Source organism: Talpa europaea, assembly GCF_964194135.1.
Source record: "Talpa europaea genome assembly, chromosome: 1".
Classification (NCBI taxonomy): Eukaryota; Metazoa; Chordata; class Mammalia; order Eulipotyphla; family Talpidae; genus Talpa; species Talpa europaea.
Genome location: NC_140073.1, coordinates 48,819,838 through 48,847,261, shown reverse-complemented (window position 1 = coordinate 48,847,261; position 27,424 = coordinate 48,819,838). Strand labels below are relative to the sequence as shown.

Sequence of the window (27,424 nt, the reverse complement as noted above, 5' to 3'; positions counted from 1 at the left end):
GAGGAATAAGGTTTAAGTAGTTAAGTAGTGATGGTATTGGAGGAGGTATCAAAGAACAAAGGTATAAGCTGCTTCAGTAGTACCCAGCAATAAGATTTGTTGTAAGGATAGAAGAGTTAATATGTGGAAAACACTTAGAATTGGGCTCAGCACACAATGAGTCCTCAACTCAAATGTGAGTTCTGCTTTTATTTTTATAACTGTTCCTGGAGTCACTGACTTATAGGAGTGATTTTCTACATATAGAAATAGTACAGGGGGTTCTGGGTAGAGAAAATAATGTGGTCAAAAGTCCAGAGATAGAGAAGCGCAGTGGTGTGTTTAGGGAAAAGCAAATTTCTGGTGTTGAATTTAGGGACATGTAAGGGGATGAATGGTAAGTGGTAGGTTTGATTAAATTATGAAGCATCTTTTTTTTCTTTTTTTGCATCTTAATGTCAAGATAAAGTATTTTAACTTTATTTTGTGAATAGTGAATTTTTGAGAAAGAGCTTGAGAATCAGTATAAAGAAATGGATTTATTTAGCAGAGACAAGGTTATGGAACACTGGTTAGTATGGACCACAATAAGTAAGATGACTGAAACCTCTGGCCCTCCAACAGTTTTTGTTCTAGTAGCATGAGTTAGGTAATAAACAAGTAAAGATTATTTCAGACTGCAGTAAGAGTTTTGAATATATTAAATGAAAAATATGCCAGAAACTGGAATGGGGAAGTGGTTTGAGAAGACCTCTTTGAAAAACTATCATGTGAACTGTCTCCTAAATAGAGAGGTACCACTAGCCAGGTATACAAATGGGGGCAAAAGTGTATCAGGCATAGGAACCAAAAAGTACAAAGCTCTTGGGATGGAAACACATTTGATCATGTTCTAGAAACAGAAGAAGGCTACTGTGACTTGAATTCAGAAATGGAGTCAGTGTAGAATGAGTGGGATAAGATTAAGGATGGGCACGAGTTGATAACAGCAGACCTGTTGGCCAACGCAGGTAGTTGGATAATAGTCTAATATAATAGGAGGCTCTTGGATGGTTTTGATAAGGATTTGTTCAGCAAAAACACGGTTATGGAACACTAGTTACTGTGGACCACAATAAATAAGACAACTAAAACCTCTGGCCCTCCAACAGATCATATTCTAGTGGCATGAGTTAATAAACAATAAATAAAGATTATTTCAGACTGAAATAATGGTAATATCTGATATGTGGTAATATATTTACCCTGTGGTAATACCTGATACATTTTTTTAAAGTTTATATACAAATTTTGTGCAGAGAATAAGACCCGAGTAAAATCCTGTGCTCTTCATCTTCCTAGATTCAGAAAGTGGTTATGTAGTGCCTTAATAGCTATAATATCTCTCTTTTTTGAAATGCCCTTTCTATGTTTTCCATTTTATTTCCTTATTCGTACTCTTCACAATACCACCATAATTTAGACAAGGCAGGGATTAGGCTATCCCTTTTAGAGAAATTTACAACTGCCTGAAGAAGCAAAATTTCTTATTCATGTGATACAGAAATGTTAGGATTAATAACTCAGGTAGCAACCCAAAGTTAACGTTCCCAGGAAGGGTTTAGCAAACTCTGCAAACTCTGGCAAGACTCAGCTTGAAGACCTCCTGTGTAAAGATATCCTGTATCTTGGCTTTGGGCTCACATATCTGGCCCTGCTATTTCTTGGCTGTGTGATCTTGAATCAATTACTTTACTTCTCTGAGCTTTAGTTATTCTGCAAAATGATGTTAATAATAACAGCCATAACTTATATGGCTATATTGCAAAATGAATGAAAGCAGCTTATCAGATTTCTAGTGTCCTCAAAAAACAAAAACAAAAAATGTTTGTTCCTCAACATACTCCCTTTCAAATATGGGTAGTAGATAAATGACTAAATGAAGTAATGAATGATTGAATGAATGACTTAATGAATGAATCATCAAACATTTGGTAGCTGGAGATGTGAATGAATTCAACAGATGATTGTTGCAAGCCAGCTGCATTTAAAGAACTAGCTTGATATTGGCAATAAATACTGAGATGTGTTAGCAGAAATTCCTTTTCCTCAAAGAAATGGAGCAACAGATATATAAACACATCATTGCAATTCAATGTAATAGGGGTAAAAAGAATGCAGCCTGGGACGGGTAATGCGTGGCACCGCATCTATACAGACCCTTGGCAAGTATGTACAGATATTGGTGAGTGAAATGGGTAAATGGAGCTAAATTAGATTCCTTTCTTTGTCTTCCCAGAGAGAACAAATATTTTGCTTATTTCTGATTTTTTCGGCTGGCTTGTCTGTGCTTTTGCTGTTCTTGTGGCTGGAATCCTCAAATGAATTCATGGGCTTTGACTGGTAAGTTTCACTTTTTGCATTTTCACTTTGTTCTGATGGCCACCTGGAATCTGCCTCAGATGAAAAGATCTATTGGCATAGTAGGGAGGCCAGACAAAATTGGGCATTTCCCAGAGAAGCCTGGAGGGTGAGAAGCCTGACCCTGGGGCCTGGTAATGAAACTCTTCACTGTTTTACCTGTGCCTACTCTCAGGCTAATTCTGGCTGAGTGGGGAAGCTTTCTCTGTGCTTCCACGGTCCCCAATCCTTCTGGTTGACATCTTGTTCCTCAGTCTCTTTATCTGGGTCATTGGTGCGTACGCTAGTTGGTCTCCATGATCTCTGTCATGAACCCTGATGTTCGTTGCCAACTCATTGCCTGCTCCTAAGTCCTTAGGGGACTTCCTAGGACTCTGAACATAGAAATGCGAGTCCCTTCTCAGCACTTTTTCATGCTCCTTGCCCTTGCAAGTTCTCTGGCCTGATTGTTGCACATCTTACCCATTATTTGATATTTGGAGGAGAACGGAGTATTTTCAGTGTGAGGCTTTAAGAAAAATGGAATACCATTTATTTTCCCTTTTATAGAAGTATAATATAGTTTATTATTTTAAATCTAAAAATACACAAAATTAGAAAACTTAAAAAGTCTGTTTAGACTTACTCTTTTTTTTTTTTTAAAGATTTATTTATTTATTTATATAAGCACTGGGCACAGTCAGAAGCATGGGAGGGTGAGAGAATTCACCAGAGCCAGAGCGGGGAACAGAACAGGCAGACTGACGAAATACACTGCTGAGGGGAGCAGCGGGCGCGGCAGGAGAGATCTGCGTGCCACGTGGGACCCTCTCCAGCGGTTGGGGATCAAACCGGCGCTGCAAAGGCTATGGGCAGCTTCGCAGCCGAGTGCTCAACCACTGTGTCACAGGGGAGGCCCTGTTTAGACTTATTCTTGAGGGACAATCACTTGTTATATTTCCCAGCCTTTTTTTCTATACTTATTTTTATATTATGCTCATTCTATATGTATGTGTATATATATGTGTGAAAATCATTTTGCTTTTACTTTTCAGTTAAAATAATCACAGATGTTTTGATGAATTTTTAAAACCCTTAATGAACATCATAAAATGATTTCAAAATATTTCTTGACATGAGAATGCTGTTATATACTTTACCAGTTTTTATTGTTAGGCATTATGAGTGTTTCCATTTTTCTTGTTTTTATAAAAAAGAAGTACAGAGAAATCTTTGTATTTTGACTTGTGTTCTTACAATAGATTCTCATAAGTGGCATATTTGAGTCAAGAAGAATAATAAACACTCCTGAAATATATTATGCCTATTATCAAACCTCTTTCTCAAAAAAGTTGTAGCAATTTCCATTCACAACTGAGGTATATGAATCTCTCTTTTAACCTGCCGTTGACCATTCTTATTTTGAATAATTTTTTTATCACATGTGTAGATGGAATTTCTTTTTGTTTTAATTTAGTAAGTTTCAAAACTAGGTTATTTTTACTTTTTATTCTTCCTTTGTCTTGTGGGATTCTTAGTAAATTTCCTCTTCAGATTATCAGTTCTAAATCATACCATAGCACTTAAAATACAAAAATGTTTCATTTCTTTAAAAATTCCTGCGTTTTATTTTTTTTTTTTTTCTCTCTCTCAATAGCCACGCTTAAAATTTATTCTTGTCTTTTATATACTTATCTACCTGGTTGGACTCATTCATCATGTGGATTTTTGAATGTTGCTTTCATATTTTAGTTGAATTTCTATGTGTGTTTTTCATGTTATTGAAAACTCTTAGTATGACTTTAATTATATATGCATATATATGTAATATATTTGCAATATATATTACCTGTTTCCTTTTTTTTTTTTTTCTTTTTCTTTTTTTATAAATTTTATTGTTATATTCCCCATACAATTGCAGCCCCCCATTCTGACCCCAATCCCTCCCCTCCCGCCCCCGCCCCCCTAAAAGTGTCTCTGGTTCATAGTTTTTTGTTGATTTTGATTTTCACTTTCTTATAGTTATTCATTTTCCTGGTCCCTTATTTAAGTTTTCTAGATTCCTGCTATGAGTGAGACCATCCGGTATTTTTCTTTTTCTTTTTGGCTTATTTCGCTGAGCATGATCCCTTCCAGCGCCATCCATGTTGCAGCAAATTGCATGTGTTTATCTTTTTTGAATGCTGAGTAATATTCCATGGTATATATGTACCACATCTTCTTGATCCAGTCATCTATTTTTGGGCATTTGGGTTGTTTCCAAAGCTTAGCTATTGTAAACAGTGCTGCTATAAACATAGGGGTGCAGGTGTTCTTTGGAATTGATGTTTCTGTGTCCTTTGGGTAAATACCTAGGAGTGGAATTGCTGGGTCATATGGAAGCTCTATGTTTAGTAGGTCCAGAAATCTCCACACAGCTTTCCACAGTGGTTGGACCAGTTTGCACTCCCACCAACAGTGCAGAAGAGTTCCTTTTTCTCCACACCCTCGCCAACATTTGTTGTTGCTAGTTTTTTTAATATGTGCCATTCTCACTGGTGTAAGATGGTATCTCATGGTAGTTTTGATTTGCATTTCCCTGATGACAAGTGATGTTGAACATTTTTTCACATGCCTGTTGGCCATTTGCATTTCCTCTTCAGAGAAGTTTCTTTTAAGCTCTTCTGCCCATTTTTTGACTGGATTATTTTCTTTGTTGTTGTTGAGTCTCATCAGCTCTTTGCAGATTTTTGTGATCAGTCCTTTATCATTAGTGTTGGGTGCAAAAATGTTCTCCCAGTTGGTGGGGTTTCTCTTTGTTTTTGTTATTGTCTCTTTTGCTGTGCAAAAGCTCTTTAATTTGATATAGTCCCAGCTGTTTATCTTTGCCTTCACTATCACTGCTTTGGGTGATGTGTCTGTAAAGATGTCTTTGATGTGCAAATCACGTAGTGTTTCGCCTATATTTCCTTCTATATATTTTATGGTTTCAGGTCTTATGTCTAGTTCTTTAATCCATTTTGAGTTGATTTTTGTGTATGGTGTGAGGTGGTGGTCAAGCTTCATTCTTTTGCATGTAGCGACCCAGTTTTCCCAGCACCATTTATTGAACAAACTTTCTTTGCTCCAATGCATAGTCTTTGCTCCTTTGTCAAAGATTAGTTGACCATAAATCTGTGGGTTTATTTCTGGATTTTCTATTCGATTCCATTGGTCTGTATGTCTGTTCTTGTTCCAATACCATGCAGTTTTGATGATTATGGCTTTGTAGTATAGTTTGAAGTCTGGGAGTCTGATGCCTCCATTCCCTTCTTTTTTTTTCAGGAGAGCTTTGGCTATTCGGGGTTTTTTGTGATTCCATATGAATTTCATCAATAATTGTTCTATTTCTTTGAAGAATGACATTGAAATTTTGATTGGAATAGCATTGAATCTGTATATTGCTTTTGGAAGGATGGCCATTTTAATAATGTTTATTCTTCCAATCCATGAGCAGGGGATGTCTCTCCATTTCTTTGTGTCTTCTTCTATTTCTTTTAACAGTGTTTTATAGTTTTCTTTGTATAGGTCCTTTACCTCTTTTGTTAGATTTATTCCCAAATATTTGATTTTTTTTGTTTCAATAACAAAAGGGATGGTCTTTTTGATTTCTTCTTCTTCAGATTTATTGTTTGTGTATAGGAAGGCTACTGACTTTTGCGTGTTGATTTTGTATCCTGCCACTTTACTGAACTGATTGATGAGTTGAATTAGCTTTTCTGTGGAGTTTTTGGGGTTCTCTATGTATAATATCATATTGTCTGCAAATAGTGATAGTTTGACTTCTTCTTTTCCTATTTGGATTCCTTGTATGTCTTTCTCTTGTCTTATTGCCCTGGCTAGGACTTCCAGTTTTATATTGAAAAGCAATGGTGAGAGTGGACATCCTTGTCTTGTTCCAGATCTTAATGGAATTGCTTTCAGCTTTTCACCATTGAGAATGATACTGGCTGTTGGCTTGTCATAGATGGCCTTTATGATGTTGAGGGATGTTCCTTGTATCCCAAGAATTTCAAGGGCTTTTATCATGAATGGGTGTTGCACTTTGTCGAAAGCTTTCTCAGCATCTATTGATATTATCATATGGTTTTTATATTTCTTTTTGTTGATGTGTTGGATAACGTTGATTGATTTTCGGATGTTAAACCATCCTTGTGCCCCTGGAATGAATCCAACTTGGTCGTGGTGAATTATCTTATGGATACATTGTTGGATTCTGATAGCTAAAATTTTATTGAGGATTTTTGCATCAGTGTTCATTAGGGAGATTGGCCTGTAGTTTTCCTTTTTTGTGTTGTCCTTGTTCGGTTTTGGTATTAGTGTAATGTTGGCTTCATAGAACGTGTTTGGTATTGTCCCTTCCTTCTCAATTTTTTGGAAGAGTTTGTGAAGGATAGGCACTAATTCGTCTCTGAATGTTTGGTAGAATTCATTTGTAAATCCATCAGGTCCTGGGCTTTTGTTTTTGGGGAGGTTTTTGATTACCATTTCAATTTCGCTAATTGTAATTGGTCTGTTTAGGTGTTCTATTTCTTCTTTATCTAGCTTTGGGTGATTGTAGAGTTGTAGGAATTTGTCCATCTCCTCTAGATTGTTAAACTTGTTTCCATATAACTGTTCATAGTAGTTACTGATTATTCTTTTGATTTCTGCTGTGTCCGTTGTGATTTCTCCTCTTTCATTGATGATCCTGTTTATTTGTGCTTTCTCCCTTTTTTCCTTTGTGAGCCTGGCTAGGGGTTTGTCTATTTTATTGATTTTTTCAAAGAACCAGCTCTTGGTTTCATTGATCTTTTGGATTGTTTTTTTAGTTTCAATTTCATTTATTTCTGCTTTGGTTTTTATTATTTCTTTTCTTCTACTGGTTTTGGGGTTTTTTTGTTGTTCTTTTTCTAGATCTTTGAGCTTCGAGATTAGGTTGTTTCTTTGCGTTCTTTCTTGTTTCTTGATGTGAGCTTCTATTGCTATATATTTTCCTCTTATTACTGCTTTTGCTGCATCCCATACATTTAGGATATTGGTGTCCTCCTTGTCGTTCAATTCAAAAAATTTTTTAATTTCTTCTTTGATCTCCTCATTAGTCCAATGGTCTTCCAGTAGTGTGGTTTTTAATCTCCATGAGGTAGGAAAGTTCCTTGCCTTCTTTTTATGGTTTATTTCTAGTTTGATGCCTTCATGGTCAGAAAAGATGGTTGATATGATTTCAATCTTGGTGTATCTGTTGATGTTTGTCTTGTGCCCCAGTATGTGATCGATCCTGGAGAATGATCCTTGTGCGCTTGAGAAAAATGTGTACTCCGTTTTTTTGGGGTTTAGTGTTCTATAGATGTCTGTTAATCCCAATTGCTCTAGGTCTTTATTTAGAGCTTTGGTTTCTTTACTTATTTTTTGTCTTGTTGATCTATCCATTGTTGATAGTGGTGTGTTGAAGTCTCCCACTACGTATGTGTTTTCTCTGATGTCTGTTTTCAGAGAGGACAACAGTTGTCTGATATATTTTGGTGCTCCTTCGTTTGGTGAGTATATGTTAATGAGTGTTATTTCTTCTTGAAGTATTGTCCCCTTGATCATAATGTAGTGACCATTGGGGTCTCTTTTTATCTTTTTGAGTTTGAAATCTGTTTTATCTGATATAAGTATAGCTGTTCCTGCTTTCTTTTTTGGTCCATTTGCTTGTAGGATTGTTTTCCATCCTTTAACTTTGAGCCTATTTTTATCTTTTGTAGCTAAATGTGTTTCCTGGAGACAGCAAAAGGTTGGGTTTTGTTTCTTAATCCAGGCTGCAACTCTGTGTCTTTTTATTGAAGAGTTTAGTCCATTTACATTTAGAGTTAATATTGATATGTTAACATCTGTATTTGCCATTGTGTTTGTCTTTCCTTTGATTTTATTTATTTATTCTTTTAATAACTTTTTTTTTTTTTGGGCCTTCTTTCATTGTTATTCGTCGCTCTGAGGTTCTGGCTTTAGGACTCCTTGTAGTATTTTTTGGAGTAGGGGTTTAGTTGCAATGAAATTCCGGAGTTTCTGTTTGTCTGGGAAGGTCCATATTCTTTCTTCAAAGAGGAAGGAGAGCTTTGCGGGATAGAGTATTCTTGGTTGGCATCTGTTTTCTTGGAGTCTGTTGACTATGTCCCTCCACTCTCTCCTTGCCCATAGTGTTTCTTCGGAGAAGTCTGATGTCAGCCTGATTGGTTTTCCTTTGAATGTTATCTGTTTCTTCCCTCTTGCCAGCTTCATTATTTTTTCCTTGTCCTGGATTCTTGGGAGCTTTACTATTATGTGTCTTGCTGTATTTTTCCTTTCGTCGTGGAAGTTTGGTGTTCTTCTTGCTTCTTGTATATCAATTTTCAGCTCCTTCTTCACATTTGGGAAGTTCTCTTCAATTATCTCTTTGAATATTTTCTCTGTTCCTACATCTCTCTCCTCTCCTTCTGGTATTCCTATAACTCTTATATTTCCTTTCCTCATGGAGTCAGATAGTTCCCGAAGTCTTTCTTCATTCTTTTTCCTTCGTACTTCTCTTTCCTTTTCTGTTTTGGTTCTTTTTATTTCTGTGTCTTCAAGATTACTTATTCGTTCTTCCATTTTATCTATTCTGCTTTCATTGCTTTTCCCAGAATTCTTTAGTTCTTCCATTAATTCTTTGATCTCCTGCATTTCTTTTACTTCCCTCTTTAGGGACTCAATTTCTTTCTTCTGACCATTGTTTTCCCTCTCTAGGGACTCAATTGCATTCTTCTGATCGTTGATTATTTTTCCCTTATCATTGTTTTCCTTTATGACTTCTGTCAGTTTTTTAATCACGGCAATTTTAAATTCTCTTTCTGGAAGGCTCAGAAATTCTTCCAAGTTATTGTCGTTGCAATCTGGGGGCTGGCTTTCTTTTTGTGGTGTGCTTTTTCTCTGGAGAGTTGCTAGGTTGCGTGTGGTTCTTCTCCTCCCTACTGTCTGTTTTCTAATTTGCCGTATGCGTTGGGACACTGTGTTGTTGGGACTTGCCGGCATCTTGGGTGGGCTTCTCTGTTCCCCTCTGGTTCTTCCAGGAGTCATCTGTCAGTTTCAAGCAGCCTTTACTGGAGAAAGGTCCCTGTTCTAAAATGCCGATGTGGGGACACACTCCCCTGTGCGCCTGGTCTGCCCCGGCGGTGGGTTCCTGCTCCCCTCTGGGCTTGGACTGCAGGCCAGAGGGGGTCTGGCGTGGGCGAACTTCCCCCGCTCACCTCTGGCTCCTGAGGAAGCCTTCTGCAGGTAGTCTTTACTGTAGAAATGTCCCTGTTCTAAAATGGTGATGTGGGACACACTCCCTGCGCTTCTGGTCTCAGGCACACTATTCTGCGCGCCTGGTCTGCCCCGGCTGTGGGTGCTCGCTCTCCCTGTGGGCTCAGACTACTTGTTCGTAAGGGGCCCGGTGTGGGCTAACTCCCCAGCTGGCCACTAGCTCCTTCAGTAGCCTGTGCTGGGGTCAAGTCGCTAGGTGGCACCAGAGATCTCTCCTAGAGCCCTTGGGGAGCTGATTTTCCACCCCGTGGGACAGGGATCAGAGCGGGGATGGTAGGGTACACCTCAACGGCTTTGGGGTGCTGTGTCTGCCTTGTGCCCCACCGTCGTGGGGAACCCACGCCCCTAATTTCGTGCCCCGGGTCTCAGTTCCAAAGCCCTCAGTTCCAGGACGCGGGCTGTAGCCCAGATCAGTGGCGCGGGAATGGCGCCTTTTGAATCCCGCTCCCCTGCCTGGGCGCCTTGTTCCTGCTCACTCAGGGAGGGCCTCCGCCCGGGTCTCAGTTCCAAAGCCCTCAGTTCCAGGACGCGGGCTGTAGCCCAGATCAGTGGCGCGGGAATGGCGCCTTTTGAATCCCGCTCCCCTGCCTGGGCACCTTGTTCCTGCTCACTCAGGGAGGGCCTCCGCCGTCTCCCCGCAAGCCTAGGTCGCAGGCGTGGGGACCTGGGCAGCTGCAATCCGAGCGCCGCTTTAGCGCAAGCTTACCGGGCGGCCGGGGCTGTGTGCTGGTGCTGGTCTCCTCCTGGTGGGCGGGGCTCTCTTTAATGGCGCCTGGAGCTCACCTCCGCGGCGGATCCTGCAGGGTTCGCCTCAGCTCCCGTTCACGGGGTGTGGTGGCTGAAATAGTTCCTTTCCACTCACAGTCCCACTTGCTGCATCCGTTTTTCTTGTTGGGCGTTTTGGTTTGTTGTTTCCCTCGTCTCTGCCGGTCGGAGAGTGCCGCCTCTGTGGGCGGGGGAGGGGAGCAGTGTTCTGCGCTTCCCTCCCTTCTCGTCCTCTTTTATGGCAACTTTCTTCTTCGGGCAGTTTGCTGGAGTCGTCCGTTTATCTTCCGTGTCCCAGTTCTCACTGGGACCTGCCGCTTTTCCTCCCTATTAACTTTTTTTAATGGGAGATCTTACTCGCAGCGTCTCCTCGCCGCCATGTTGCTCCGCCCCTTCAATTCCTGCGTTTTAAATTCTCTCACCCTCCCGCACTTCTGACTGTACCCAGTGCTTGTATAAATAAATAAATCTTAAAAAAATGAAAATACCTGCATTTTAAAAAAACCTCTTTATTAAGATAGAATTTACATACAACACTCTATTAGTTGCACATGTACTGCATGATTAATATTTGTACATACTGTAAAATGATCACCGCTTCAAGTCTAGTTAACATCACACATAGTTGTCACAAATTTTCTTGTGTGTGACAAGAACTTAAAAGATTTACTCTTAGCCCTACTTATAAATAAGCAATGCACTATTATTAACTATAGCCACCATACAGTACATTATATCAAGTTTATATTTTTTAATTACCTTCACCCATTATATGTACCCTCAACCCCTGCCTCTGGAAATCACCAGTTAGATTTCTGAATCTATAAATTTGGTTTTTGTTTATTTGTTTTAGATTTCACATTTAAGTGATATCATAGAATATTAGTTTTTCTCTTTCTGATTTATTTCACTTAGCAGAGTGTCCTCAGGGTTCATCCATATTGTCACCAGTGGCAGAATTTCTTTCTTCATTATGGCTAAATAATATTCATATATATGAAATTGTGGTTTTGATTTATAGTTCCCTGATGATTACTGATTTTGAGCACCGTTTGGCCCTCTACATATCTTCTTTAGAATAATACCTATTCAGATCCTTCTACATTTTTTAAATTGGATTTTTTATTTGCCATTGAGTTGTATGAGTTGTTTTTATGTATATTGGATATTAGCCCCTTAATCAGATACATGATTTGCAACTTTTTTCTGACTTAGTGGGTTGACGTTTTGTTTTGCTGATGGTTTTCTTTGCTTTGCAAAGGCGTTTTGATTTGATGTAGTTGGGCTTGTTTATTTGCTTTTGTTGCCTTTGCTTTTGGTATCAAATTCAAAAAATCATTGCCAAGTCTAATGTCAAGAAGCTTACTGCCAGGAGCAATAGCTAGAACTTTTGCTGGTAGAAGCTTTATGGCTTCAGGTTTTGCATTAAATCTTTGATCTATTTCAGTTGACTTTCATGTTTGGTGTGAGATAGCTGTCAAGTTTCATTCCTGCATGTGGCAGTTTTCCTAGCACTGTTTATTGAAGAGACTGTCTTTTCTCCATTGAGTTTTCTTGGCAACAAATATTAATTGGCTGTGTATGTAGTCAGCTAACTTTCTGTTTCTTTCAATAATGTATAATAGTTTTCAGTGTAAAAGTCTTTTACCTCTTTGGTTAAATTTATTCCAAGTTACTTATTTTTTTTATGCAGTTATAAATGGGATTGTTTTTCTGATTTTCTGCTAGTTCATTATTTGCTTATAGAAATGCAACAGATTTTTTGTATATTAATTTTGTAACCTGATATTTTACTGTATTATTCCACTAGCTTTTTACTGTAATCATTGGGATTTTCTATGTATATTATCATGTCATCTGCAGGTAGTGATAGTTTTAATTCTTCCCTTCTTGGGTATCTTCTATATTCTTCTCTTGTCTAATTGCTCTTGATAGGACTTCCAACACCATATTGAATAGTCATGGTGATAATGCATATCCTTGTCTTTTTTCTGAATTTAGAGGAAAAATTTTTCACCATTGACTTATGAGGTTGGCTATGGGTTTGTCTTAGATGACCTTTATTATGTTAAAGTGTGTTTCCTTTAATGAGGGTTTTTTTTAAATCGTAAATGGATGTAGAATCTTGTCAAGTGCTTTTTTTGTTTGAGTCTATTAAGAGCATATATATTTTTTTCTTTTTTGTTGATGTTATATACCACATTTACTGATTTTGGGTATGTTGCCTTTTTGGAATAAATTCTACTTGATAATAGATAATAGTGTATGATTCTTTCACTGTGTTGTTGAATTCAATTTGGTAGGTTTTTTGTTGGGGATTTTTGCATCTGTTCATCAGAGATACTGGTTTATGTTTTCTTTCTTTTGTGCTATCCTTGTCTAGTTTTGGAATCAGGGATTGTTGGCCTCAAAAAAATGCTTGGAAGTTTACCCTCTTTTCACTTTTTGGGAATTTGAGGAGAGGTGTTACTTCTTTGAAACTTTGGTAGAATTCACTAGTGAAGCCCTCTGGTACTGGGTTTTGTTTTGGGGGAGACTTTTGATTACTTTTTCAGTTTGCTGATTGCTCGTTCAGAATTTTTGTTTCTTCCTCATTCAGTCTTGGAATGTTGTATGTTTCTAAGAGTTTGTTTCTTCTATGTTGTCCAACTTGTTGCTATGTAGATATTCATAATACTCTCATAAGCCTTTGCATTTCTTTAGTATCTGTTGAAACTTCTTCTGTTTCTGATTTTATTCATTTTTTCTCACTTCGAAGTCTGGCTAAAGGTTTATTTTTCAGACCTTTTCAAAGAGTCAGCTCTTGGTTTCAATTGATCTTTTGAATTGTCTTTTTGATCTGTAGTTCATTTATTTCTGTTCTAATTTTATAATTTCGTCCTTTTACTGACTTTTGGCATTGTTTTTTCTTCTTCTTTTTTTAATTTTCTTTTTTTATTTTTATATTCCCTATACAACTGACCCCAATCCCTTCTTCCCCCCCACCCCCAAAGAGTGTCTCTGGTTCATAGTTGTTTGTTGATTTTGATTTTTTTCCTTTCTTATAGTTATTCTTTTTCCTGGTCCATATTTAGGTTTTCTGGATTCCTGTTATGAGTGAGACCCATTTGGTATTTTTCTTTTTCTTTCTGGCTTATTTCGCTGAGCATGATCCCTTCCAGCTCCATACATGTTGCTGCAAATTGCATGGGTTTATCTTTTTTCAATGCTGAGTAATATTCCATTGTGTATATGTACCACATCTTCTTGATCCAGTCATCTATTTTTGGGCATTTGGGTTGTTTCCAAAGCTTAGCTATTGTAAATTATGCTTCTATGAACATTGGGGTGCAGGTGCTCTTTGGAATTGATGTTTCTGTGTCCTTTGGGTAAATACCTAGGAGTGGAATTGCTGGATCATATGGAAGCTCTATCTTTAGTAGGTTGAGGAATCTCCACACAGTTTTCCATAGCGGTTGGACCAGTTTGCACTCCCACCAACAGTGCAGAAGAGTTCCTTTCTCTCCACATCCTCGCCAACATTTGTTGTTGCCAGTTTTTGTAATTTGTGCCATTCTCACTGGTGTGAGATGGTATCTCATGGTAGTTTTGATTTGCATTTCCCTGATTGCAAAGTGACGTTGAACATTTTTTCATATGCCTGGTGGCCATTTGTATTTCCTCTTCGGAGAAGTTTCTTTTTAGCTCTTCTGCCCATTTTTTGACTGGATTATTTACTTTGTTTTTGTTGAGACTCATCAGCTCTGTAGATTTTTGTGATCAGTCCTTTATCATTAGTGTTGGGTGCAAAAATGTTCTCCCAGTCGGTGGGGTTTCTCTTTGTTTTGGTTATTGTCTCTTTTGCTGTGCAGAAGCTCTTTAATTTGATATAGTCCCAGCTGTTGATCTTTGCCTTCACTATCACTGCTTTGGGTGATGCGTCTATAAAGATGTCTTTGAGGTGCATGTCATGTAGTGTTTCGCCTATATTTCCTTGTATATATTTTATGGTTTCAGGTCTTATGTCTAGTTCTTTAATCCATTTTGAGTTGGTTTTTGTGCATGGTGTGAGGTAGTGGTCAAGCTTCATTCTTTTGCATGTAGCGACCCAGTTTTCCCAGCACCATTTATTGAACAAACTTTCTTTGCTCCAGTGCATATTCTTTGCTCCTTTGTCAAAGATTAGTTGACCATAGATCTGTGGGTTTATTTCTGGGTTTTCTATTCGGTTCCATTGGTCCATGTGTCTGTTCTGGTTCCAATACCATGCAGTTTTGATTATTATGGCTTTTTTTTTTTTTGGTGGGACCCTCGCTGGTGGCTGGGGATCGAACTGGCGCTGCAGAGGCTGCAGGCAGCCTCGCAACCCAGCACTCAACCTCTGCGCCACCAGGGGAGGCCCTCATTATTATGGCTTTGTAGTACAGTTTGAAATCTGGGAGAGTGAAGCCTCCATTCCCTTCTCTTTTTTTTCAGGAGGGTTTTGGCTATTCGGGGTTTTTGGTGGCTCCATATGAATTTCATCAATATTTTTTCTATTTCTTTGAAGAATGACATTGAAATTTTTATTGGAATAGCATTGAATCTGTAAATTGCTTTTGGGAGGATGGCCATTTTGATAATGTTAATTCTTCCAATCCATGAGCAGGGGATGTCTTTCCATTTCTTTGTGTCTTCTTCTATTTCTTTTAACAGTGTTTTATAGCTTTCTTTGTATAGGTCCTTTACCTCTTTTGTTAGGTTTATTCCCAAGTATTTGATTTTTCTTGTTTCAATAATAAAAGGAATGGTTTTCTTGATTTCTTCTTCTTCAGATTTATTGTTTGTGTATAGGAAGGCTACTGATTTTTGTTTGTTGATTTTGTATCCTGCCACTTTACTAAACTGATTGATTAGTTGAATTAGTTTTTCTGTGGAGTTCTTGGGGTTCTCTATGTATATTATCATGTCATCTGCAGATAGTAGTAGTTTGACTTCTTCCTTGCCTATTTGGATTCCTTGTATGTCTTTCTCTTGTCTTATTGCTCTGGCTAGGACTCCCAGTATTATGTGGAAAAGCAGTGGTGAGAGTGGACATCCTTGTCTTGTTCTAGATCTTAATGGTAATGCTTTCAGCTTTTCACCACTGAAAATGATATTGGCTGTGGGCTTGTCATAGATGGCCTTTATGATGTTGAGGTATGTTCCTTGTATCCCGAGAATTTCAAGGGCCTTTATCATAAATGGGTGTTGTGCTTTGTTGAATGCTTTCTCAGCATTTCTATGGATATCATAGAAATATCCATTTCTATGGATATTATCATATGGTTTTTATATTTCTTTTTGTTGATGTGTTGGATTACATTTATTGATTTTTGCATGTTGAACCATCCTTGTGTCCCTGGATTAAATCCTAGTTGGTTGTGGTGAATTATCTTATGGATGCATTGTTGGATTCTGTTGGCAAGGATTTTGTTGAGGATTTTTGCATCAGTGTTCATTAGGGAGATTGGCCTGTAATTTTCTTTTTTTGTGCTGTCTTTGTTGGGTTTTGGTATTAGTGTAATGTTGGCTTCGTGGACGTATTTGGTAGTATTCCTTCTTTTTCAGTTTTTTGAAAGAGTTTGTGTAGGATAGGCACTAATTCACTACCATACGTTCAGCAGTGAATTAATGTTTTTTCTTTTTGTAGTTCTTTTAGATATAATCTTAGATTTTTAAAATTTGTGATCCCTCTTGGGTTTTTTTTTTTTAAATGTATGCCTGTATTGTTATAAAATTCCCTCTTAGCACCACTTTTACTGTATCCCATAGGTTCTAGTATGTTGTATCTTCATTTTCCCTGGGTGGTTGTACTTTGGGGAAGAAGGGGCATTTTGGGGGGAATTACTGGACACTGAACTGATGTGAATTCCTGGAGATCTAAAACACCACAGTGATTCATCAATCTGAGTAATGCTATTGAATATTAGGTGAGCCAAGAGAATTTTGACTCAGGCTCATTTCCACAGGGGTCCCAAACCTACTCTGTGTTTTTCCCCCCCCTCTAGTTCTGGAATGCATAGTTGAAATAAACATACCCTGAAGCAGGCAGAATCCCCACAGTAGTACTCCATTATCAAATAGAAGTTATATATCAGGTACACCTCAGGTATTGCAGGTTTGACTCCAGACCACCACAGTAAAGTGTATATCTCAATGAAGTGAGTTGCGTGAAGTTTTTGGTTTCCCAGTGCATATAAAGGATGTGTTTATATGCACTGTTAAGTGTCCAAAAGCATTATGTCTAAAAAAGTCAGTGTATGCACGTTAATTAAATGTGACACAGAGCTGTGAAGTGAGCACATGCTACTGGAAAATGGCACCTATACACTTGGTCAACACAGGGTTGCTACAAACCTTTAATTTCTGGAACAAAACAAACAACAACAACCTACAATATCTGCAAAGTGCAGTAAGGCAAAATGCAATAAAACAAGGTGTACCCATGTAAGAGTGAGTTCCAGAAGATCCTAAAACCATGAGTAAGTTCCTTGGACAGCTTTTCATTCTTACCATAGAAAGTCACCACAGAATGAATTACCTAACATAATGAGGCTTTTTATGCCCATGATGGCTCATATTCATTTTAAATATAGCTTAGTTAACATATAACTACACTAAAGTAAGAAAACAAATTTTCTGTGGTCAGGGGCTATTAAGACACTGAGAACTCACCCAAAGCTAGATAAAGAAGAAATAGAACACCTAAACAGACCAATTACAAGCAGCAAAATTGAAATGGTAATCAAAAACCTCCCCAAAAACAAAAGCCCAGGACCTGATCGATTTACAAATGAATTCTACCAAACATTCAGAGACGAATTAGTGCCTATCCTTCACAAACTCTTTCAAAAAATTGAGAAGGAAGGGACAATACCAAACATGTTCTATGAAGCCAACATTACACTAATACCAAAACCGAACAAGGACAACACAAAAAAGGAAAACGACAGGCCAATCTCCCTAATGAACACTGATGCAAAAAACCTCAATAAAATTTTAGCTATCAGAATCCAACAATGTATCCATAAGATAATTCACCACGACCAAGTAGGATTCATTCCAGGGACACAAGGATGGTTCAACATCCGAAAATCAATCAATGTTATCCAACACATCAACAAAAAGAAATATAAAAACCATATGATAGTATCAATAGATGCTAAGAAAGCTTTCGACAAAGTGCAACACCCATTCATGATAAAAAGCCCTTGAAATTCTTGGGATACAAGGAACACACCTCAACATCATAAAGGCCATATATGACAAGCCAACAGCCAGTATCATTCTCAATGGTGAAAAGCTGAAAGCAATTCCATTAAGATCTAGAACAAGACAAGGATGTCCACTCTCACCACTGCTTTTCAATATAATGCTGGAAGTCCTAGCCAGAGCAATAAGACAAGAGAAGGACATACAAGGAATCCAAATAGGAAAAGAAGAAGTCAAACTATCACTATTTGCAGATGATATGATAATATATATAGAGAACCCCAAAAACTCCACAGATAAACTAATTCAACTAATCAATCAGTTTAGTAAAGTGGCAGGATACAAAATCAACATGCAAAAGTCAGTAGCCTTCCTATACACAAACAATAAATCTGAAGAAGAAGAAATCAAAAAAACCATCCCTTTTATTATCAAAACAAAAAAATCAAATATTTGGGAATAAATCTAACAAAAGAGGTAAAGGACCTAAACAAAGAAAACTATAAAACACTGTTAAAAGAAATAGAAGAAGACACAAAGAAATGGAAAGACATCCCCTGCTCATGGATTGGAAGAATAAACATTATTAAAATGGCCATCCTACCAAAAGCAATATACAGATTCAATGCTATTCCAATAAAAATTTCAATGTCATTCTTCAAAGAAATAGAACAATTATTGATGAAATTCATATGGAATCACAAAAAACCCCGAATAGCCAAAGCTCTCCTGAAAAAAAAAAAAAAGAAGGGAATGGCGGCATCACACTCCCAGACTTCAAACTATACTACAAAGCCATAATCATCAAAACTGCATGGTATTGTGACAAGAACAGACAGACCAATGGAATCGAATAGAAAATCCAGAAATAAACCCACAGATTTATGGTCAACTAATCTTTGACAAAGGAGCAAAGACTCTGCATTGGAGCAAAGAAAGTTTGTTCAATAAATGGTGCTGGGAAAACTGGGTCGCTACATGCAAAAGAATGAAGCTTGACCACTACCTCACACCATGCACAAAAATCAACTCAAAATGGATTAAAGACTGGACATAAGACCTGAAACCATAAAATACATAGAAGGAAATATAGGCGAAACACTACGTGATATTCACATCAAAGACATCTTTACAGACACATCACCCAAAGAAGTGATAGTGAAGGCAAAGATAAACAGCTGGGACTACATCAAATTAAAGAGCTTCTGCACAGCAAAAGAGACAATAACAAAAACAAAGAGAAACCCCATCGACTGGGAGAACATTTTTGCACACAGCACTAATGATAAAGGACTGATCACAAAAATCTGCAAAGGGCTGGTGAAACTCAACAACAACAAAGAAAATAATCCAGTCAAAAAATGGGCAGAAGAGCTAAAAATAAACTTCTCTGACGAGGAAATGCAAATGGCCAACAGGCATATGAAAAAATGTTCAACATCACTTGTAATCAGGGAAATGCAAATCAAAACTACCATGAGATACCATCTTACACCAGTGAGAATGGCACATATTAAAAAAACTAGCAACAACAAATGTTAACGAGGGTGTGGAGAGAAAGGAACTCTTCTGCACTGTTGGTGGGAGTGCAAACTGGTCCCACCGCTATGGAGAGCTGTGTGGAGATTCCTCAACCTACTAAAGATAGAGCTTCCATATGATCCAGCAATTCCACTCCTAGGTATTTACCCAAAGGACACAGAAACATCAATTCCAAACAACACCTGCACCCCTATGTTTATAGCAGCACTGTTTACAATAGCTAAGCTTTGGAAACAACCCAAATGCCCAAAAATAGATGACTGGATCAAGAAGATGTGGTACATATATACCATGGAATATTATTCAGCATTCAAAAAAGATAAACACATGCAATTTGCAGCAACATGGGTGGCGCTGGAAGGGATCATGCTCAGCGAAATAAGCCAGAAAGAAAAAGAAAAATACCGGATGGTCTCACTCATAGCAGGAATCTAGAAAACTTAAATAAGGCACTGGGAAAATGAATAACTATAAGAAAGTGAAAATCAATATCAACAAACAACTAGGAACCAGAGACACTCTAGGGGTGGTAGGGGGCGGGAGGGGAGGAATTAGGGTCAAAATAAGGGGGTTGTAATTGTATGGGGAATATAAAAATAAAATAAAAAAAAAAGACACTGAGAACTTAATCTTCCAAAATGTCACAAACACCATCTTATACCCCACCACCCATCCCAGCATACCAGGAATTATGGGATAACATCATGCCATCATCTTGCCTAGAACAACAAGAAGTTGGGAGGGGACTCTGGAACCAATAGTTGGGTCATGGAATACTCCGATATTACAATTGCATAAACTCTACAGCTGCTAATGAGATTAATGGGACAGGAAGCAGTAGAAGAGGGAGAGACGGAAAAAAATCAGTTTTTCCTTTGTCTGTAGTTTATAGCAGGTGGGTGGAGACTTCATTTGAGCTTGGTGAGTTTTGAATTGAACTGCACTAGTATTTTCTATCTATTATTGAATATACAAAAGAAGACATTTTAGATTGGAAGAGAGTAAGAGAAATCTAATGTGGCCACAGAAATTGCCCCTCTCCCTGGCCTGTAACAAAATGACTAGACAAAGATAGATGCACCATTAAGTGGCAAACTTGGAAAGCAAAGTGAATATCACTACTTGGTTAAACTCTTTGAAAAATTCCTTGCATCTGAGACTATTATTAAGTCCATTTTTTCATAGTTCCCCTCGCCAAGATCTCAATTTCATTGTTTTGGTAGTTGCTAAGCTTGTGTTAAAATATTTGGTTCTTGTAACATGGAGTTGAGTCTTCCCTTTATTTCTTAGAATATATTTTATGGTTCTTTTCTGATTCTGTTAATTATATTTTCTTGGGTACAAGTTATTCTGTTACAGTCATCTGCTCCTTAGTGATGTTTCAGTAAACAAACTGCATGTAAGTGATGGTGGTCCCAATAGGTTATAACATACAACCTAGATGGGAAGTGAGAGATACTATCTAGGTTTGTGTTATTACACTCGTAATATTTGTATCATGATGATATCACCTAACACATTTCTCAGAATATGTCCCTGTTGTTAAACAAAGCATGACTGTCATTGGTTTTACTCAGTTCATTTGTTGATTTTACTTACACATTTTCTGATTCCTAGTTGTGAAGATCATCTTTTACAGAGTAATCCTTCTGATATCTAAATCCAGGATAGCTCTTGCTAGGAGAGCTGCTTGCCTGTTTCTATCTTCTTGGAGCCCTTTTTTTTGTGCCCTTGACCAAAGAGAATTTGCTTTCTTATTTTTAACATGGTTATATATTAGCTAATCTATATTTTATAACAAAAAATACAATTTTTTCAGATTTTATATGGAAAAGAGGTCATTTATATTTAAATGGAAACTGAATTCTTTGATATGTAATATCTATAAAACTGTAACACTGTTTCTTTTAGCAAGTCAAGAATTTTCACTCATAAACTACTTTAGGAACAGAGCACATCAGGGCTGGTTTTTTTTTTTTTTAAGATTTTTTTTTATACAAGAACTGGGACACAGGCCAGATGTGCTGGAGGGTGAGGGGATTCACCAGAGACAGAGCAGGGAACAGAACAGGCAGACTGACTGAAATACACTGCTGAGGGGAGCAGCGGGCGAGACAGGAGAGGTCTGCTGCACCATGTGGGTAGCTCCCTGGCCAGCCGGGATTGAACTTGTGCTGCAGAGACTGCAGATAGCTTCACAGCGCTGTGCTCAACCGCCTGCGCCACCAGGGAGGCCCAGGGCAGTTTTTAAAAGGTCCAAATCTCATATAGAACAGAGCAATTAATATGGTGGCTATATTTGTAGTTTTGTAAGAAAACATATGCATATGGACAATGAATCTGCCAAAATGGAAATTTTTAGTTTTATTAAGGTCGTAAATTTATGGATGAGTTTTTCTCTCTTGGCATCCCAGAATTTATATATTATTTTTTAAAGGGGGGTGTGTAACTTTTGAGTGTATATTCTAAATGACTTTGAAGCATTATACCATGTATACCACCTCCTATTAATATACCCAATTTCTTTATAGTATAAAGTTAAAACTCCTCAACTAAATGTCCCCAACGTATCTGTTCCCATATTGCCCCTCTTCCTACCTCCCTCCATTTTCTTATGCCTCATCTAGTCTCAGTCTTCTCCCATTTCATGACTCAGACGCTGCTGCTGGTTTCTGCTGTATTTAAAGACTTGAAACACATTTTTGCAGGGTCGTTTATCTAGGTACAGGATTCTGGTTCTTCTGGTCTATCGTTGTCCTGAGTATCTTTGGGATCCTGACTGCCTATTCTTTATTATTGTTGGTGAGTAATGTTTTCCATTTCTCCCACTTCCTTCTTGAGCAGCCTAAGGAAGTGCTGGTGTCTGTAGTATGGTACTCAGTCGAGACTGGGAGCCATCAGAACCTTCGATCACTCTCGTCTTAGCAGAATTTGGAGTTTACACCTGCCACTTGAATTGTGGGTGAATGAGAAAGAGACTTGTGCTATTAGAGGGTGTGTCTTACCACTTTTACCCTTTGAAGGGATGGTAGAACATCCTCCTTTTATTCCCATTCCTTAGCTTTGTTCTATAACCCGCCTAGTATTGTCATTTTAGGTACCTTCATTTCATATTAGCAGTGCCTTTACACATTGAACGACCTGTTTTCATATCCTGTCTCCTAAGAATCAGTATTTCTGGGTCTCACAGATTAGCTGTTGTTAAACCTATTATAGTACAAATGCCAATCCCCTGGTGCAGGTACAAATTACATTTTAGCAAAAGTCTTTGCAGCGGTCACTCTCCCAATGTTGCCTGACATTGTTGTGTTGTGTAGTATGACAAATTCAGGTCAGGCAAGAGAAAGCTTATGGGAGGATAACTTTTTAAGTAATTGGAGTGTTTTAGTACCCACTTACACACAGGGCATTATATCTTTGTTTGTTTTAATGATTCCTTATCCCCACTGTTTTCCTGTCTGATAAAGAAGATCCCAACCCTTAAATAAACTGCCATTTGCATCATTTTTTCCCTTTCAACCAAAGTTATTAATCATTATATGAATGATAGGTACTGAGTAAATACAGATCAATAAAACAGAAACAGAAGTTTCTGTTTCATGCAGGACACTTCATAGAAATAAATATGAAATATGGCTACAAAAATCCCTTAGTTCAATGAGTTTGGAATCTAGTAGGACAACTAAGTCATAGACAAGCGTAAATAGCACACAAAGATCATTACAACAATCTTTAGAGAGACTTGAATAAAGTTCATCATGGGTTCTAAGAAACGGGGGTTAATTCCGTCAGGGCTAGGTAAATGACCTTGGAAGAGCTGACCCTGACCTCTCTTCTCTCACAAATAGGTCTAAGTAATACTAGGAATAAAGTCCATCACAGGGAAAAAAAATTCGCAGGAACTCAGGAAGGATATTAGTGTGATGATTGTTAGGAAATTCCAGAGGAGTTAATAATCAATCCTTCTGGGAGTGCTGGTGAATTTTACAAATAGGAGGTGACACTTTAATTGGCTTTGAAGGGTCAGCGTCATGGGAAGAGAGAGCTTTTCAGACAGAAAAATGACATGGCAAATTCTCAGAGACTGAAAAGTACAGCATTAGCAAGAAGTGAATATAGTGCCAGAATGTGAAAGGAATTTTCAACTACAGAACAGTGCTTTGGACAGCAACTTGGTGATTTTAAACTGATCTTTTCCTTTTTCTTCTTTGCTTTTTCAGCTACTTGGATTTTTGTTGATTTGGGAAGGGTATGAACTACATCTGCACTGGTTTCATAAGGTAGGACTTCTGAACCCTCAGGAGGCTTTAGACCAGGCAGTCAGTGTTTGGTACAGAGTTGCCCTTTCTCTCATTCATCCCCTTAGAAAGAAGAGATCTACTGACACTGTTTTAACTGAAATCATTAAATTTCTAACATATCAGTGACATGTAAGAAACTGGACCCAAACTTAATTTTTTTCACATTCCTGGTTTTAGCATGTTTAAACTCATTTCTGTGACTGTTCTTATCCCAATAAAATATTAGGCAAACTCCTTTACTTTCCCAGTTTTTTATAGTCATAAGAATATTCTTATTTCAGTGATTAAAAGTTTCAGTAATCAGACTTCTTGTAATAACTTTCTTCCCTCTCTGTTTGGGCCTCATGCAGGCCTGGCAACATAATGGTGGTGGAGAGAGAATGATGGCAGGCCCCAGGGGAAGCGGAGATAGAAAAAAGAATATAGTCCCACAAAGAGGCACAATAGGTGTGTCTGGGTCTGTTCCATCAGAACTAGGGATATGCACAATTATTGCCTCTTAGCCTCCTAGGCCTTTTCTATGAGTATTTTTGGAGATCCTTCTGTTGACAACCTTGACTAATTTTCTTAATAGAGTTAGTGCAGCTTTTTCTCTACTCCCTGAAATTTCTCTGGGAGGTCCTCTTGATCCTCCCACTGCCTTAGTTTGGAGCCCTTTAAAAAATGACACCAGCATTGTTTCTCTGAAGTAAGCATCTTTGCCACCACCATCTGGACAGGAAGCTCATTTCTAGCATAGCCTCCCTCATCTGGGTGTGCCATGAGCTTAAGCAGTTCTAGCCATAACCTCTTGCTTTTCTCTATAGATTTTTTTCGGGAATGATTTTGATAACCATTCCTAATGTTTCATCCAATCCAGGAGTGTGTCAGACTCCCTTAGTCATCCCCTTCAAATTACTCAAGTGAGAGGTATGAACTAGAAATGCAAACGTAAGAGTTATTGGAATAGATGGAAGTTGAAGTCACAAGTCACATCTTATAGGGAAAAAATATAGGTTGAGAAATGAACAAATAAGTTTTATTTAGATTACCGTCTGTTTTGCAGTTGGGAAAGCATGATCAGTTAGTTGATACCAAGAATCCCTCTATATCAAACCATCCTGATTACCATCCTAAGCTTGTGTCTGTTATGCAAACTATGCTAATCTTGCTGTAGGCAGTAAATGCTTCTGCTTGGCCTCAGCCATGGCAGGATCTATTATTACCTTTGAAATTGGGAAGGCAGTTTCAGGGTCAGCAGTTTAAGAACCTTTATGTAGCACAGAGAAGAGCCACTCTAGCACTTTTAAAGGACACTGACGTTTTCTTCACCAGTCTAGTTTTCACTGTTGTCTGAGAACTCCCAGAAAACAGGATAAGGAATGGATTAGCTGATCCCTGGTGATAACATTGCAGTAAACGTTTCTCAGTAAATCTGAATTCCTTTTCTACATTACATCAAAAAATGCTGGCATCCCAATATCATTAAGCATAGGCCACTATTGAGATAACCAGACAGAACTATCTTAGCTGCATAATACCTGGAATCTGGTATATTGAAACCAGAATCTCTGTTAAGTGTGCTCATTATCAATAAATTTAATATCATCTAAAATTATGTTCTTTTCTTTTTGTCTAGTACCCTTAGGATTCATCTCCCCTTCCTGTCATAGTCTTCAGGGTTTATTTATTTATTTTTTGGTGGTGGTGGTTTTGTTGTTAATATTAATTAGCAAAACCTTCATCTCCCTAGGCCTTCTTGGCTCTAATTCTAGTTATAAGTGTAGGCAATGAGAAATGGGGTGTAAGAAGAGTTGGCATCCCTTTTGAAAGTAAATATCTTAAGCTTGGTCCTTCAGACCATGATGAGGTATGCTTAACCGACTTAGGATATACTGCTTCTGTTGGCAAAGGAAATTCTGTAGGACTTGGAGTTTAAGTTTTAAACGTGGATTCAGAATAAACACTGAGGGAAAGGGTTAGCAACAGGCCTGTAATTGATTCTCCTTCTACCTAGGGATGCTCAGAAATAATGAATCATCTTGAGTAAAACTCTTGTAAACATACTAATAACCCAGCCCCCAATGGCAAACACACTGAAGATATTAATGAAAAAATAATGGAAAATTCTTATCTGTGAACCTTTCTAGCAGGATATAACCTGGTATATCTGGGTTGCTTATTGTAAATAAACCTAGAACTTACAGATTTGTCAGGGGGAGGGGAGACCTGACTGGCTGGAGTCGTATAGTTAATGGAATATGAGATAAGGATGCTCAATAAATACTCCATAAATGCTCCATAAATACCAAAAATACTCCTTCTGTGAAGCAGTATATCTGTATACTTTGCTCAAAACACTCTTCACATTTTAAGTCCAAGACTAAAATTATCCTAATAAATGAGAACAAAGAACCTTTTGTGAATAGCTGCATTTGATAGGATCAGCTTTCTCCAAGGGAAAATGTTCTGTCTGTACTGGTGTTGGTTAAGATCACAGGATCACATAAGATTTATGTGAGTCTGATTTGACAATTAAACCTTTGTGTTATGATGCATTTGATAGGTTATTTAAGATTTTTGCATTTATATATATGAGAGATTGGCCTATACTTTTTCTTTCTTGTAATGCCCTTGTTAGGTTTGGGTACCACTTTTACTGGTTTCATGAAACAAGTTAGAACGTGTTCCCTTTTTTTAGATTATCTGAAATAATTTGTTAACGATTGGAAATATTTCTTCCTGAACTGTTTGGTAAAAATAACTATTGAAGTCAGCAAAGGTTGCAGTTATTTGGTGAGAAGGTTTAATTATGGATTCACATACTTTAATAGATGCAGAGATTATGTAAAGAAAGGAAGCAAGCACTCTGTAGGGCAATATAGATGTAGAAAAACTACATTTTGAAGTGGAAGAAGTTAAAAATTTATGTCTTTTTGGTCTCACGGTTCTTTCTCTATGAAGTATATAGCGTCTTGGCAGGCAGGTTTTCCCCCCACCCATTTAACAAATTGTTGGGTGCTTACTGTTGCCTTCTGTAAGGCAGTGAGGCTATAATAATAAATAGATACTGCCCTTCACTTCATGAAGCTTGTAGTCTGTTGGAGAAAATAAATATTGAAAAGCCAGTCAAAACAGTAGTGAAAACAGTAGTGGAGATTTGGAATAGTAATTTTTGAAACTGGCAAGGTTGAGGACTCAGCTAAGGTGAGAGATGCTAAATCAGTAATGGCGTCAGACCACGCAGCTGGGTAATTTTTCCCCCAAGCTCTCTGTACAGCAAAGACTTGGGAGACCAGAAGGTAAATGACCATATCCATCCAATGTTGGGGGTTTGCAAGAACCTTAGATTAAAAAAAAAAAAAACAATGATGAGGAAATGAGTTCCCTCGCCCTGTGGAGACATACATAGATCCCCAATGACAGTCATGATCCCAAGCCTAGTGCCTGGCAGTCAAGAAATTCTTTGTTTCCCCAGGTGCTGATTTTGCTAATCCTTCTGGCAGAGTTGTTTTTATTGTGGCTTTTATTTACTTACTGGAGAGAGAGGTGGCTGACAGTAGGGCTGTCACTGCAGGTAAGCATCATCCTGTGGGTCTAGCACTGACTGTCCAGGTGTATTGAGCCTGACTTTTGCCTTTCTCCCAGGTGTTTGCTCCCTTCATACACTTGATCTGCATATGTGTGATGACTGTTCTTTCCTGGCCAACGGTTAGTTACTTGATCCATTTGGAAAGAGAAGGTATGTCATGAGGCAGAATCTTGTCTGTTCCTTTTAGTTCTGGGTATAACTTACATACTGCACTGTCACTATTCCTCTTTGAAATTCATTTCGCTTGTACTAAGGTCTGCTCCTTGTGTCAAACTCACAGACCCTATGTGGCCTATCATAGTGTTCCTTACCAAACAGGCCTTCTTCTGGAAGATTTTCTAGAAATATTCTCCTTCTAGAATCTATGTCTCTATTA

General features: G+C 38.0%; 1 protein-coding gene across 1 annotated transcript in view; it reads left to right on the top strand.

The window, feature by feature from the left end:
- Positions 1 to 2,152: 2,152 nt before the first annotated feature.
- The window catches only part of GDPD4 (glycerophosphodiester phosphodiesterase domain containing 4), a gene marked incomplete at both ends in the record, with an annotated part of 41,092 nt that continues 15,820 nt past the window's right edge, over positions 2,153 to 27,424 (top strand). The window contains 4 exons of the mRNA XM_084250372.1: positions 2,153 to 2,203; positions 2,258 to 2,361; positions 21,885 to 21,978; positions 23,397 to 23,506. Of these exons, the coding sequence (XP_084106498.1) occupies positions 2,153 to 2,203; positions 2,258 to 2,361; positions 21,885 to 21,978; positions 23,397 to 23,506 (359 nt within the window). The remainder of the gene's footprint in view (positions 2,204 to 2,257; positions 2,362 to 21,884; positions 21,979 to 23,396; positions 23,507 to 27,424) is intronic.